The following is a 17,311-nucleotide window of genomic DNA, read 5'->3' as shown; positions in this document are numbered from 1 at the left end:
ATTGAAACCACCGACCGGAGCATTCCACAATCCATAGCACACATATCTTGGTATTAAAGCCCGCTTACACTTATCGATTTCGGTCACGTTCTGGCACAAATATTTTGACCAGCGCTGACTCTCGGAAGTCTTACCGTTTGTAACCGAGCCCGCAGCTCGTGCAATGCGCCGCCGTGGAGTTCACTATCGGCAAGAATCGGCTATCCGTGCCGCATACTAATCATGCATCGTGGGGGCTAGCTTTCATCGGCAGTAGTTGTGACAGTGCCAAAATCCAAACTTGGGATCCCACCCAGCCAAGAGTCCCCACGCGCATCACCCTCCTTAGACTGCGGGACCCTGACCTGAGGACGGAACCCCGGCAGCGTATTTTGGAATTATTGGACATCGCATGCGCAGACGGTTTCCGTGACCCAAAGCCGCCCCAACCAAATCGAACTCCAATAAATAGCTTTGTAATATCGAATAATCCATCAGTGTAGCTTAAGCCAACGCAACGAGTGCAATTAGTTAATTACCGACGACCGAACGGTTCTTGGAAGTTTAAGTTTTTTCTAACCAACAACCCCGACCTTCAACCATGTTCCTGTTGCGAAGCAGTGCCGTAGTGATTCTGGCGGTCGCGATCGCTGTAGCGGCGGCGTCGAACACTAAGGAAGAACAGCAGATGGTGAATCTGATCAACGAAATCGACCAGCAGGAAAGCTTCCCGCTGTTCGGTGGGCTGAGTGTAGAACGCGTCGAAGGTGCCCGCTCGTTTGGTGGAGACGTTAGCGAAGATTTGGCTGAACGTGCCGTGCGATATCTGAACACGCACAGTGTGAAGTTCAACGTGCCGGAAGAGGAGGGTGAGGGTCGTCGGATGGAAGGTGAGGAAACGGGGATGGATAGTGATAGGGTGTAAGAAATGGTGAAGCACTGTGTGTGTGGGAATCTGAAGGACATTTGTTGTGGGGTAAATCGTGTGTGTGGAACAGTGTGACCTGAGAAGATCAAGGACTGTAGAATGAAAAATGTTGTTTGTCCATTCATCGGTGGAGATGGTGGTGAGAGCTCGAAGAATCGATCAAATCAGAACTAGAAATACTGGATTTCTAAAATTTGATTGAAATGCCTTGGTTCGAAGTGATATCGTTTCGAAGATATTCAAAATATGAATATAATAGTATTCAAAACCTATCGATTGCTTTTTGAAGGAGACTTTGTTACTTGCTCACTGACATCAAGCAGAGCAGCATGTAAATTTGAAACGTGGCTAGAAACTTTCAATTATAGATATATTTTTACGCTGAAAATCAGTGTTTTCAGGGTGACCCTTAATGAAATCGTCCATTGTGCAGTTATCTTGCATTACAATGTTTTTTTTGCTTATATTAGAAAGTTCACACGGAGAAGTCAGACTACCCAAAAAATAAGCTATATAAACTTATATATGAGTACTGTATTCAGTTTTTTCCCACGGTTTGGTTGTTTTGCTTCTCTCACAACAGCATTGTTGTCAAAAACAGAGAGAGACGCACCAACCGAGCATCGAATGTCCGTGGAATGAGCCAAATTTGGGTTCTTTCCAGTTTACCTCAATTTAAATTGTTTTCACCCACTCTGAGAAGCCTTCCCGCATCTTTACTCTTCCACAATACAGTTGTTGTAGCACTTCATATAATTAAATGGAGTTTTGCATTGTAGGCCTTAGGATCTACGAATGTAACCAGTGGTCTATTGATAGTTGTTAGTTATTATGCAGACCCTTAGTCATTTACATAATTAAATGGAGTATTGTTTTAATTCACACCGAAATTCTTGTTTTTTTCGAGTACAGGCTTTACTTGTACGGATGTTCTTGAACCCCGAATATTTCATAGTTAGATCCTTGAAAGTCTGTGAAGGATCGCAAACGAGCAGATGCTGTAAAATCAATTTATGCATCATGTCAAGTTGGTGAATATCCGTGGAGATCTGCAAAGGTCCAAGAAGGTTGATAATGGTCTGCGAACGTCCGCAAAAGTCTGTTAAGCTCCCTAGAAATCAAAAAAGAACTTTTTCCGGTCAATTTCTTCCTAGATTTCATAAAGTTTACTTCATTTGGATGACTATGAGCATGTGCTGCATTAAAATTCTATTAATATGCCAGTTATCACGCACGTAAAGAAAAACTTCAGTTGTATTCATTGAAATACGTAGTTAAATTATCTGAACCTTTGTGGGCAGGAACGGAAGTCAAAATTCTCAACAAGATTATAAATTTTACTCGTAGATTTGAAGATTTATATCTCACGAATTTATAGATTGATCCAATTTGTCTACGAATAATTTTAACTGAAGTTAACTTAATCCTTATGGGCATGTATTGCATAAATGATTTATCAATACGTCACTTAGTACGCACGTAGATCTTAAGGCATATATTCCAGCAAGTTATTGAATGAAGACGAGTACCCATTGAAATCCACAATTCTCAAAAGTAAAAACATGAGTCTGCTGGACGTATATTGGTTATCGAACAATCAGCTATTGAGCTGGAAGATTTTGCAGATCTTAAGGCTTATCCCTCTGCTGGATGTTCTTGGAGGGCTTGGAACTTCCGTCTTATTCACCAAGATTCGAAGTTTATATCTCGGAAAATTTCGGAACATGTATCAAATTCATAGTTCTTCAATATTTAACATACCGTTTTGTCTCAAAGTCTGAACAGACTCATATTCCGAACACTCGGTTTTTGTATGGCGATTTGGTTGAGGAAATGGCAGTCAATGGCAATTCAATTTTAAGTTCTACAATATAAGTTATACGGTGGGAGTAGTGATGATTCTCTAGTTTGAGACCAGTAGAATAAAAAAGAAACGGACACCGTCTTCAGCCATTTAGCTGCACAGACTGTAAACATAACACTAGACAACGGACAAGCATGCTCCAGTGGATCAGCCGCGAAACATTCCTGACGAAAAGTCTCGATGCGCTCAAATGCCAGACGACACTAACCGAACGGCCACGAGGCCCACAAGTTTAGATAAATTTATTTGCCAAATTATTCATTTGAATACAATTTATTCGAGCTGTTCGGAATTTGAATCATTTTAGGAAGTTTTTGGATGACCCAGACTGTCAAATAATTTATCAAGAGCACTTTATTTCCAAGAAGTTGTTGGATGGCTCAGAACAACAACAAAATCCAAGTAACATACTGCTCTGAACTTCTTTCCATATGCAAAGGTTTTTAAAAGTTAATATATCGCGCTTGTGTATCTGGAGGCGTAGCTGGAATATTCTGGAGTTTAGGGCAGATATGACCAACAATATTTATTAATATTTCATGAATGTTTAGTCTGAACTAAACTACTTAGCAAAGATAAAACACAAATCACGAAACTTATCATTTAAATACAAAATTTCTAATTGAATCTTTTTATGTTTTCTCTCTTCTTATTACTTCCTCAAAAGCAATCTTATGCTACTGTTCAATATCAAGATCATCACCTTACCGTAACTCACTGCGAGATTCAGTTGGTCTTCTTCAGACGATTTTTGTTTTTTTTTTTTTTTTCAACCGTTCAATCAATTATTCTATCTTCATACTTAAAAATAGTTACGCAGAATTGAGTACGATTCACACAAAATCGAACTCTTGCGGACCAACACAAATTTTGTCTATGTTTTGTACGTCCCTTGAAATCGCACTTGTGCAGAGTTCTTCTGCTCGATATTGCCAATCAACTATGTATGTATGTCATAAAATGTAAAAAAAAGCAGACGAACGCCTCTCATTCTCTGCGCGTGCTACTAGAATTATTACCACTCCAACTTCGCTACTGTCTACACCACCATTAAGGTATTCGTCGTAGTACTGCCGCCACGTATCGACCACCTCACGATCTTTTGTGAGAAGGTTGGCATAAAGCCTTTGCGCGAGCAGCTCAGCTTCTTGTAGATCTTCCGTGTATTTTCCGAGCAGAACAGCTCTTCCATCGCTTTGCGATCTTGTTATTCTTGCTGACGCTTCTTTCTTCGTGTTCTGTCGATTCCGGACCTGTTTGTACCGTGTTTTGTTTGCTTTCTTGCGGCATCGCAGCAGTTCGTTCATGAAGTATTCTCCTCATCCTTCAATTGCTCGCATTCGTCGTCTTAACAGTCGTTTCTTTGATTCGGAGTCACTGAAAGTAATGCTGCTGTAGTGGAGTTAGCCCAAAACTTCTTCGGACCTATATGTTGAATATACTCATGTGGAGCAGATCATTGTTGTGTGCCACTTGTTCTCTCTTTAATTCTCCCGATGTCTAGTGACCTCACTATTTGTTCTGCATAAAGACAGCGAGAGGATAAAAAAGATAACTAGTGGCACACAACAATGATATGCTCCACCTGAGTAAATTCAAAACCTTGACTTCGGACAAATTGAAGGTATCGTTGTCATTTCTTGTTCAATACGGCGTACAGGCTGTTCGATCTTCCGGTTTGTATATTTCCTCTCGTCCTACCTGTACATTAATGTCGCCAACAACGATTTTCGTATCATTCGGTGAGCATGCGTCGTATATTTGTTCCAGCTGCGTATAGAACGTCTCTTTCTTGTCATCAGGTTTACCTGCGTGTGGGCAGTGTACGTTTATAATGCTGAAATTGAAGATACGGCTTTTTAACTTCATCTTACATATCCTAGCATTGTTTGGCTGACATCCTATCGCGTTATCGCATCTTACCAAACACTATGAAACTAATTCCTAGTTCACAACCTTGGTAGAAGGTAGCCACTCGATGCCCAATTTTCAATCCATTCCTATAGCGCCACGATATCGATTGCCGCTTCACAAACGACCCTAAACAACCAACTCATGCTCTGCATGTGGTGTAAACAGAATATACTGCAGGTGCTACCTGTGGTAACCATGTAATGACAGAAACTGCGTCAGGTGGAAGTTGACTTCCCCATGGTTTCTTTTAGACCAATCTGACACATTTGCTGCAAACTTCTATGCGTTGTATCTTAAAACGCTTTGCGGACTCCTCTGGTACCTTTTTGGTTGAAGCATTGAACATATTCCCTGATGACGGGACCGATGGGCGCCATCCCGGCTATGACACTCACGGCCTGCCTCTTTAGAAGTCGTTCGGTATGCGTTTGCTACTCTTAATCACACGATCCTATACGTGCTCACCTACCGCTTTAGGTTTCTGCTCGTTCTAAGCAGTTTTGACCAGATTAATCATCCATACCTTAATATGGATAGCGCAACGCCTGCCAGGAGCTTGTGTTTTGAGACAAGACTGTAAAGCCGAGCTCAGACATCAACCTCGAAAGCGCCTATAGTCGTCCCAGACAACCAGAAATCGCATGAAAGTTCACGTTACAACTCGGTTATTCTTACTAATTACATCAAACTCGCAAAACACCGTGGATAAACTCGTCAGATTGATGAGTTTCCTCGCATAAAACACTTCTTTTCTGAGTTCATTTGTACATTTTGTTTCGTCCCGTACACACGTACAAAGTAAGTCGGATCAATTCGTAGCAGCTGTCAAATCATCATTTGTTATTATAAGTTAAGTCGCATAATATTGCAGGTTACTTCGGTAGAATAAATATACACTCGCATTGTATGTTATTATTCATCACATAATATATGCACGCATATCGCCTCCACTTTTGTACGTAGAAGGCCGTTTCGCAACATCTTATAAGTGAAATTTTGCACATATAGAGCCTCCAGGTGATTTCGTTATACGTACATTTTGGTTGTCTGGGGTAGATGCCCTTTACAGACATATTCAACACGTCTAGCGAATCTGAGTTTGTCATCGATAATTACCCCAAGATGCCTAAGGGATTGCTTGGACTCTATAGTACAATCACCTACCGAGATCAGCGCCCGTTGCTCGGACTTGCGGTTGTTGACCATCATCACCTCAATCTTGAGATGGGCCAATCCTAATTTCCTAGACCGCATCCAGTCCTCAACTATGGAGATAGAGTGCGCAACTGTCAACTCTACTTCATCCATCGATTCGCCATAGACCACTGGGGTGATGCCGTCGGCAAAGCCAACAATCTTGACACCCGTCGGAAGGGCCAGTCTCAGTACGTCATTGTACATCGCATTCCACTAAATCGGACCCAGGATTTAACCTTGAGGTACACCTGCGGAAATTCGAACGCTTTACTACCTCTTTTCTATTTCACACAATGGAATCCTACCATCAAAATAGACTTTTAGCATTGGCGTAGCTAGGATTTTTTTCTGGAGGGGGCCTAGGGGGGGCCTAGCAAATACTTGTTTTACAGAAGTAATGTCGGTCGCAATAATCACGATTTTCACAAATTTCGTAGTTTTTACAGATTTGTATCGATTTCATATATTTCTTATTTTGTCTCATTTCGCGGCATATCAGTGATATTTGTATTCTAGCAAAAAGTTCACAAGGATTGTCTTTTGTATTTCGTCTTTGATCTTTTCAGGTATTCAATCATGTGCTTTGAAGAGTTTCCTCTGAGAATTCCTACAGGAATTTATTCATGAATTATGTTCGTACTTTTCAGGGCTTTTTTCAAGAACTCCTTACTAGTTTTCATTGAGTTCGTTCTGGGATTCCCCAAGAGAATCATTCTCAGACTTTTTGATCTCATCAGAAAATTTCTCGAAGAATCTCTATCGAGTTTCTTAAAAAATCGGATTCCTAGTAATATTCCACAAAAATGTCATGAGCACGTTAAAAAAATTTTATTGGAAAATGTTATTCAAGGTTGTTCAGAGAAGCTTTCCGCAATAAATCCGTATTTTTTTTACATAATTATTTTTTGATTTAACTAAAATCTAGGTGCAGCATCTAGCATTACTTGAAAATTTTTATTTGTTTTTTATTTTTTAAAAATTCCTAACTAAGCAATACTTTCAAAAACTTTTCCGTGAAAATAATCAAAAATCCACGATTAATTTGTTCAGAGATTTCTAAGAGAACTAATCTCGTAGATTTATCTGAAAAAAAAATACCAATGATTCATCTAAGCATTTTCTTTTTTTCTTAAAACCGCACTAACGATTCTTTTGGGATTTTAATTGAAGAAATTTTTCATCAGATTCACTAAGCACTTGCAATTCATTCTTGAACTTCTAAAAAAAATCTCCAGAAGTTCCATCAAGTATTCTTTCAGGTTCTCGAAATAATCCATTTTTTGCGAATAAAAAACTCAGGACTCTTCCATAAAAAAAACATATAAAAATTTAAACACTCTCAATTTTTTGGTTCAAAAACTACTCATGGAATAACTTAATATTTTTTAGGGATTGCTTTATGAATTCCTCTATGAAGCACTCCACATCAGATTTCTAAAGAAACAAAAGTTTTGAAATTATTGCAGCTTAAATATAATTCGGAAAAAAAATCATTCAATTCCTGCCGTAAAATTTAAGAATTTCTGAAACATGTTAACAATATAATATTTAGTATGAACTTTAAAGATTCATGATACTATGGTAAACATATTGATGTAGAAACAATTTTTTCCTACCTCTATAATTTCCAAACAAACTATTTCGAAGGTTTTATTATCGACTATTTTTTTGTACTGTAGAAGTTCAATGCGAAAATGTGAGATTCTTATTTAAATCTTAGTGGAAACTTTTACATTACTTTTAAAATTTGTTGAGGAATCCCTAATGGATTTTCAGAAATCAGAAACCATACGCATAAAAATTCTGTAATTTTTCAAAACTCTTATAATTTACCTTTTTAAGATTCTTTAAAACGTTGCTTTTTTGAGTATGGACAGATTTTTGTATGAGGTTCCTCATAGCGTTATGCGAAGGATGGAGAAACAACAAAATGTTGAAGCAAGTTGAACAATGGGTAGGCAATGGTACAATGAATGATAGTTTATAATATTTTTTCTACAGGTAAATTACAGGATAGTAAAAAGTTTTATAATGAATTAACAAATAAAACAAAATTCTAAAGGTCCACCAGAATCTTCTTTAGAAATTATCCTTAGAAGCTACCCTTTCTTGATTTCTGGTTTTCTAGAATTCTGTCAGAAAGCCTTTAGAAATTCAGCTTTCTTATCGCACAAAAATTCAAACCAAGAACCAATTTCTAAAGAAGTGGTTTAAGGAAAATCAATAAAAAATTGTTTATGAATATCTTCATAAATTTTCCCCTTCCCAGTTATTTTGCTACAGACTCTTCTACCGCTATGCTAATTTCGGAAGCAAAATTTTCCTGGGGGTTTTCAACAAATTTCTTCAAAATATTCGAGAGCAAGACAATTTTTTTTCCAATTCTTGAATTATCTGGGGATTTGAACCAAAATTTCTAAAAAAGAAAACAAATAAGATATTTTGACGCAATATGTGTAATATTTTGGAAATATTTCTTAAGGGCTTTTGATGAAATTTGCGGAAGAATTGGTAACAAAATTTTTGGTAAAACTATTTAAAGCCATTTAAAGAAGAATTTGTAATAGAACTTTCAGCGAAATATCTCTGTATTAGATTTGACAGAATTAATGATTTTTTAAGGGAATTGCGAGCGAAAACTGAACTTTTGAAAGATTAAGTAACATTTTTAAGGTAAGTCCGGGAACATTTTCCGAAATCAATTTGATAATAAAAAGTAGACATAGGAGTGGATGTCCATCAGGATGAATGCTTTGAAAGTATGAACAAATCCCACAATATTGACTAATTTCGAAAAGATTTGCAAAAGTTCTGAAGCCACCCTTAAATATTCCTTGAGGTGTTTGATTATACTAAAATTTTATAAGGTACACCGGGGCAAGTTGAAATGGCTGGTGTAAGATCAAATGGAAAGGTATCATAGTGAAATGGTAGTATGATAAGAAATATTAACACAAAAACATTAAGTTAATAAATGGACCAAACGTTTAGGGTAGAAAAATCTGCCGATATTTATTGGCATCATATTCAAAACTCGTTTCAACTTGCGGTGTACCTTAATGCATATCGAAAAGCTTTTTGAAAAATTGTGCTACAAATCTATTGAATATTAATCAAATAATTTTTGAATTAATAATCTTTCTTGAAAAATCATAATTTAAGCAACAAATTTATTCATGCAAAACTACTTAAAAAATTGAATCAAAATCAAAGAAAGCTATGGTCAATTTTGTTGCATTTTTTTCACGTCATGTTAAATTTCTACCATTCATTTCACGAAAACTTGGTCATGCCGAAGTTCCTTGAAAGTAAAGCCTTATTTTTCGACAAGAATTTCCGCTATGTATAGCCTGAGAAATTCCTAAAGTAACTTTGTCTATTTTTTCAATTATTATTTTCGGACATTATACGAGTTGAACGGGCCCAGATAGCCGTAGCGGTAAACGCGCAGCTATTCAGCATGACCAAGCTGAGGGTCGTGGGTTCGAATCCCACCGGTCGAGGATCTTTTCGGGTTGGAAATTTTCTCGACTTCCCAGGGCATAGAGTATCTTCGTACCTGCCACACGATATACACATGCAAAAATGGTCATTGGCATAGTAAGCTCTCAGTGAATAACTGTGGAAGTGCTCATAAGAACACTAAGCTGAGAAGCAGGCCCTGTCCCAGTGGGGACGTAACGCCAGAAAGAAGAAGAAGAACGAGTTGAAGTTAGGCTGATACAAATATTAATTTTCTTTTATGTCACCCCCCCCCCTTCAAAAATCCGAAAATTTTGAAGGGGAGAAAAAAAAAGATTCATCATTTTTTTGACATCAGTTATGTTTTTTTCAATTTACAAAGTAAAAAAACAAGTAAAATAATGATCCAGAGGACGAATTAAAACAGTTTAACAACTATCATTAAAAATAAAAATTCAAAAAAATAACTTTTTTTTAATTTTATTTTTTTGTTCCTTATTTATTTTTATCCCCCCCTCGTACCTTCCAAGTGGTCTCGGACATAAAAGAAATTTACTATTTGTATCAGCCTTAATGTATGGATTTATTTAGTGGATTCTCATAAGGGTAATCATCATCACCACACACCTCGAGCAGGGTATCCTCCAAAAACATGAGAAATCAGAATGCAGTGCTGCTCTATGCTGAAACAAAATTATTTGGATTATTAAAAAATAAAAAACAGTTTTTGGAATCAAACTTCCATTTTTTAATACCACGGTATTTTTAACAATGGATGTGTCGAAAAATTGCGCTTACCACATACAACAAGAAGCTAGTTCTAACAGTAACCAATCGATCGACAGCCGGACAGATAAGCTTTCGGTTATCGCGTGATTCACCAAAGTCAGAACCACCACGCTGATGCTGTATATGACAAGCGAGGTTTTCTCGCTATAGTGTTCTACAACATAAAATAATGTAACTACTGAAGAAAAGTTTGTCTATAACAAGAGTCTTGTACATTGGATTCAGAAGATTTTGCTGCATGTTAAATTGTTTGTTTGTTTTTAATTTTTTTAATTTTATTATCATCAAAAATTCTGGGAGGGGCCTGGATGGTTCTGGAGGGGGCCAGGCCCCCCTGGCCCCCCCTGTTCCTACGCCAATGACTTTTAGAGGTAACCACACCCGTACCTTGAGACGGTGAAGTGCGTAGGCTATCGCTCCCAGCTTGCGTTGTTGAACGCATTCTTCAGATTCAGAATGAAAATAGCGCTCCTTCTACGTTCGATTGCCAGGTGGCAGCTATCTGAACGATTGACTGGATAGCGTCCGGAGTCGATTTACCTTTCCTGAATCCAAATTGGTTGTATTTTTATCTTGAACTACATTATTAGAAGTTTTACCTTCTAAGGGATCATGCACAAATTACGTCACGTTCCAAGGGGGGGGGGGAGGGGGTCAAGCCAAGCGTGACAAGCCTTACACAATTTTTGGAAGGCTCATACAAAAAAACGTTGCAAAGGTGGGGGGGGGGGGTGGTAGGTGCTCAAAAAAGTTGAAATTTAGCGTGACATAATTTGTGTACCATCCCTAATATCCTGAGGCCCAGTAGATCCCACAGGCTTGAAATTCTCTATGATTAATGAATGTGACAGACCTGTTCACCATGTTATGGACCAATGCATGATTTCACTCGTTTACGTTTTAGCGGTGCTGTGTTATTTATGTGAATTTGAATTAAACGTTGAATTAGTAAACTCTACTCTGAATTTGACACCGCTCAATTATCAAATTAATGAACTCGTGCATTGGTCCATTGACCAATGGACCGATGCACGAGTTCACCATTTGACGTTTGAGCGGTGCCGTGTTATTTATGTGACCATGGTAACAAGTGAATTCGGCACCGCCAAACGGCAAATAAGTGAACTCGTGCGTTGGTCCATACACGAGTTCATTAATTTGACGATTGAGCGGTGCCAAGTTCACTAGTTGCCATGGTCACGTAAATAACACGGCACCGCTCAAACGTCAAATAGTAAAGTCGTGCATCGGTCCATAAAACGGCACCGCTAAAACGTCAAATAGTGAACCCCATTGACTCAGTTGGCCCTCCTTCGATCAACTGTGGTAGCAGAGTGCTACCGACTCGCTGTGCATCATGCACTAAGTAGTTCCATCCCGCTGACGTGATGCTTTATATTTAAATAAAACTTTCACCACCCATCGGAGCGCCATTGCCCGCCGCCAAGTGCCACAGTACCAGTAGTAGTCCCAGATAGGATCCCACCATGACGATGACGCTGCAAGACCCAACCCGAGATCGGCATGCAACACAACAATGCAATGGTGTTTCTCTCGCTCTATCTATCGTTGTGGGACTTCGTAAGGTCGTCGAGGGTGGGCGAAGTACAAAAGGCTGGCGTGCGCGCGGCGGGTTCAAGGTTGTTGTTCCCCCTTTTGTGCTCCTATACGAGGAGCAAGTCGACCGGGAAGAAGCCTTCTACCCGCTCGGCGCGGTGATTAACTTTCACTTTTTCGGTGGTTTTCTGGTTTGTTGTTCGCTCTTCGGACGGGGTTCGGAGTTGTGCGGGGGAATCTTCTAATGCGAGGCGGATGGTTGTTCTAATGCTGTTGGGTAAGGTTCGGAATCAGAGAGAAGTTCATTGACTTCGGGTGGATGCGTATTGGGTGGTTTTAGTGAGTAGAACAGGTTCTGGGATAAAAGAGAAAGTTTCTATTCTTGGAACATGGAGTTTGATTGGCTTTGAAGTAGGCAGAAAAACAGATAACTTGAGCTATGTGAGCAAGCTATTAAGAAATTTGTTGATTGATGAATTGCTTTACTACTGTAGCAGTAGGAATGGGGCGGTTTTGAGAAGATTAACACTTCCTACTTGGTTGGGATTATCAACGATGCGTGTATTGAAAGCTTGAACAGAGTTAAAAAACCCTCGAATATTTCTCGCATAATTTCTGATCTAGCCCTTAAAGACATTGGTAACCAAGTATGTAGCTTGTTGTTACTGAGGAAACGAATGAATTTACACGTTATTTAATAATGCTACAATGCAGAGATCTTCAATCTGCCAGTGATGATAGTTTTTAGCTTGGTACATTCATTTGCTTAAGAACAACGAGCTACACACTCGATTAAAAAATACATGGAACATAAATGGAACAAAAATATTATTAAAAATCAGAAAAACTGTTTCAACACAGATAAATAAACATAACACTTAGAACAAACTTTAATAAAATCCATCACCCTGTTTATACCATCAGCTTGTTGCCTGTATATGGCGCTAATGGGAAATGTCAAACACAAAGAAAAACGATGCGCGCGTTTCTGGGTGTGAGGTATTGCGGCGTTTATATTAAATCCACATCCAGCGGCGGCGGTAACGCGCAGAAGATATGCGCGCAATTCAAACGCAACGTCAAAATTCAAGTAGGCTTGGATTTTTTCGTCCTTCAAGGACACAAATGTTTCAAATTTGCTAAATCTGAAACATTTGGTGATTTTCATTATCACTACGACAGTATATCGACATTTTCAGATAATCGCATTACGTGGATTTATCTTGCGGAGCACAATATTGAACATAGCAAGTTTGAAATGATCGTTAAATGAGTGATCGTTGGAAAATTGTTCAGTGTAACGTCCGTTTGTTTGTGGTTTGACGATCGTTTGACTATTCTTTATCTGTTCTTGGTTTCTAGATCAGGTTACACTTTTTCAGGTCAGTAGAATCGTCGTTTTTTTTTTGCTTTATTACAAGCGAGATGTTTCTGTTGCTTCCTATCCATACCTAGGAAAATCTTTGACGGATATTTGTGGGGGATATGTTTGAAGGAAAAATCGTAGGCTAACGCTTGGTGTATTCCTGAGAATTTTCTGGAAGTTATTTTTGCTTAAGGTGATTATAGAACGAAGCCACACCCCAAATTTTCAAGAGCACAAGGCTTCAAAACCAAACAATGCTCACAGTAACTCTTTTTACGACTGTTATAGTGTTATACAGTCATATCTCCATAATTCAAGTTTCCATTACTCAATATCGACTCGTGGAACCATACTAAAAACAAAAATAATGATTTCTATGATGGTCCTTTCAAACAGCTTTCAAACGAATAGATATTCCATGACTCGAAATAAACATGAGTAGATGGTCCTTTCAATATCGACTCATGCAGGTTTGACTGAATTTATGTTTTATTATTAAATACAATTTTTAGATGTGGAAATACTGATCCGAGATATTCGGCAAAGTTGAATCATGAACGGAGCGCTTTCCAAACAGGCCAATAAAGTTTTTGATTATGATAATAGATGGCAGTACTGCACGATTATCATTAAATGATTAAATAACATGGGGGTGTTATATGCAGATACCAACAAACTTTGAAGATAGCGATACCAAATGTTTACCAAAGTTGAAGGATCAACTACAACATCTACAACTACTACAACATACAGTCGGACGAAGTTTAAATGTTCATGTGTCTGGCAACACTGTTTAATAAGAATTAAGAAAATTTCAAAGTCATAAAATTTAAGTGGAATAGAAAATAGAATGTTCAACACCATAGGAATACTTTTCAACAGTAATTCAGTTTTTCATGAAGGGTTCAAAATTAAGTTGTAGCTGTCAACTACAAGAGATTCAAGATTTTGCCACCAGATGGCGCTTGTGTTCCATTGCTTGGACCATCATTCTTGGAGCCAGATGATTCTAAATTTTGCCATCAGGTGGCCCCAAGCGAGCATAAAACTTTTGTAATAGTTCATAACCAACTGAACAGCTATAGCAAAGGCGACACGTTTTCACATGGTCAGGATCCTTATATATCTGCGAAACAAAAAAAAATATGCTCACTAGAGCCGCCTGCTGGCTGAATCTCGAGTCTTTTAGCTCAAATAAAGATTGCACATGAGCTACTATACAAATTCGTCGAAAATGCGATCTTTCTAAGTGAATATAATGCCGAGAAACCTGAAAAACAAAAGCTTCATGCTCATGATGGCCAATATTTGAATTTCTTAGCAAAAATAATGATAGCCCTTGACTTACTGAACAAGTTTGCCAAAGAAGTCACCTTTCCAAGCGGTCAAGAACTTAAGATTCATACAACAAAAGTTTTTTGCTCACTAGCGTCGCCTGATGGCAAATCTCGAATCTTTTGGCTCAAATAATGATAGCCTATGAGTTACAGAGCAATTTTCCCGAAGTCGCCATTTTTCCAAGAGGTCAGGCTCCTGGGATATTTGCAAAACAAATTTAATGCTCATAAGCATCACCTGGTGGCAAAATCTCGAATTTCATGGCTCGAACAGTGATAGGCTTTTCTTAGTAGTCAGGATCTTGAGAGAGTAGAAAAAGAAAATTTTGATGCCCACTAGCGCCACCTGGAGGCAGCATTCCGCATCTCAATGACCACATGTTAGCCCTTCATCTACTGAACAATTTTGCTGAACATCAAGACTCTAATTCTAATGACTTTGCAATATATTGATCAACTATAAAGACGGTCGTTAATCTCTTTCTACTGCTTAAAACTAAAACTGAAATTCCAACGATGACAACCTGGTTTCAGCGAGAATTTAATTGAAATAAATTCCCGCATGGAGTAATCACTTCTAATTTGGTTTCCTAATAAAGTTACAAGCTCAAAAAGAAAAAAATCAAGTTTACCCAGTCTCTTCTCATGAAAACACTCGGTGTTAAACTTGAAATTTCGCATTTGTCTTTCATAACAAAAGTCAAAATCCTTCATCCTAAGTATTGTGCTTTTATTCTTCAAAATTATGTAGCCTCCATTGTAGAGATGGGCAAAACGGTCCAATTATGGGAGCGGGTCGTGAATGACTCACTCACAAAAGTGAATCGACTCTTTTGATCGATTTAGTGACTCATTTTGTAATATGAAAAATGAATCATGAATCTCGCATGAGGAACAAAAAATATAACAGTTTTCGAATTAGAACATTTGTCATATAACTAGTTAAACTGTCAACACATGTCTGGTGCATTTTACTGTAATTAATCCAAGTCAAAAATGTTTTCTTCGGTAACTTTTTGAACTCTCCTCCTGAAATTGCGGTGCTAGTGAATCGTGACTCTTTTGAAAAGAACCGTGATTCGTTCACTCATTTCCGAGAGTCGACTCTTTTGAATGATTCGTGAGTGAGTCGCCCATCTCTACTCCATTGAATTCAGAATTCTTTTGTTATCATAGAGCAAGTTTTGAGTGTCGAAAATCCATATTAGATAATAATTCATAGCAGTGTGTACCGCGGAAGTTTTTTTTTTTTGTAACTTTGTGTTAAGTTTCTGCTTTTTGTACTTTTTCGTATATTTTTTTTCTGACGTTACGTCCCAGCTGGAACAGAGCCTGCTTCTCAGTTTAGTGTTCTTATATTGCAATTTCGAAGTTTTTAATCCAGAGCTTTCATTGCTGATTTACCATTTGTGCATTCGTATATCGTGTGGCAGTTACAAAGATACTCTATGCCCCGGTAACTCGATAAAAATTACTACCGTGATGAATCAAAATCCGGACGGTATCAATATCCGGACACTCTGACAATGTTTATTAATTAAAGGAAAAATTAAATGTTGTTCTGCCAGTTTATAATCACATCAACTGTTTATGATACTTCTGATCATTTTACTGTTTATTCTAATCTAGTAACCATTGCCAAATAATTAATAAAATGAAAACAAGTTACGCTGCTCTGGCTGGACGTCATTTCTTCGCAGCGCAATTTCATTCGGTAGTAGTGTTGACAAACGCACGTTGAGTATTTATCCGTGGAAAATATGTTTTATTTTCGTTAATAGTGAAGTGATTTCAACTCAAATAGAAGTAAAACGATAGTTTTTTCTATTTAATAACATTACAGTCATGGAATATGGTGTAAATGTGTACTGCGGGGTGTGAAAAGATGGTGTCCGGGATTATAACCAAATGTTTCAATTCCGGACATTACATTATATCTCCTCGTTAAATTGAAGTGGACAAATATTTCAAATGTGATAGTGAAGGAAAACTAGTAAAACAACTACAGAACGCAACATAGATGAAAATGAAACGAATTATATGGAAAAACTGTGTGATTTTTTATTACTACCGTTGAACTGTAAGGAAGTGCAGTGCAGGGAATTCAAATACAAATTTCACTCATCATTCCTGCATTTCAAGCACTGTGAGTCGCATAAATACTTCAAATTGTAAGATATATAGTATGTAATTGAAATCTAACATAATTTTAGTGATTTTTGCACAAATAATTCAAAATCGAAACAATTGTCCGGATTTCGATTCAAAAGTGTCCGGATTTAAAGACAACACTTGCTGCAGGTGTCCGGATTTAAAGACAAGATATGCTTCATTATTCTACCGATTTTCATTATAAAATCGTTATTTTTAAAGGAAAATGTATCACTCCCATAAATATCTGGTATAAAGCTATTCTTTAAGTAATAGAACTTTATTTTTTTACCCATAATACTTACTGAAAATGGTATTTAAACATTTGTCGCTGCTTAAATGTCCGGGTATTGATGCATCACGGTATACAAGGAGATCATCGACCTCATTTTCGTTCACCATACAGAACATTTTAACTTGACAGAATCTCGAAATCCAGCAACCATTAGCACTGGTAAAAATTGTTTAGTACTACGCAACAATCAAGATCCATGCTCTTGACTGTCCATTATACGGAAAATTCACGTAAATTCCTTCCCAACCAAACGATTATACAATGGAAAATTCCCGCCCTATAATTACCTCTGTATTGCATAACCCCTAGCATTCAAAAACCCATCATAATCGTGAGACAATGCGATCCTGGTACAAGCTCAACCTGCCACCAACGAAGACGCCCAGCCTTTTTTTGGTCTGCTCCCTTTGTGACACCGACCGACCGACCAACCGGGCAACAACTCAAGTGCGCAGTGCAGCCGACCGAAGTT

At 37.9% G+C, this 17,311-nt stretch overlaps 1 protein-coding gene across 1 annotated transcript in view; it reads left to right on the top strand.

Annotated features, from left to right (window-relative positions):
- The first annotated feature begins 459 nt into the window (after nucleotides 1-459).
- Nucleotides 460-17,311, top strand: part of LOC5576712 — a 33,226-nt gene continuing 16,374 nt past the window's right edge. Inside the window, exon 1 of the mRNA XM_001656168.2 lies at nucleotides 460-869. Within this exon, the coding sequence (XP_001656218.2) occupies nucleotides 581-869 (289 nt within the window). The 5' untranslated portion in view covers nucleotides 460-580. The remainder of the gene's footprint in view (nucleotides 870-17,311) is intronic.

Source organism: Aedes aegypti, chromosome 1, assembly GCF_002204515.2.
Source record: "Aedes aegypti strain LVP_AGWG chromosome 1, AaegL5.0 Primary Assembly, whole genome shotgun sequence".
In the NCBI taxonomy this organism is placed as follows: domain Eukaryota; kingdom Metazoa; phylum Arthropoda; class Insecta; order Diptera; family Culicidae; genus Aedes; species Aedes aegypti.
This window is presented reverse-complemented; position numbering and strand designations above follow the sequence as displayed.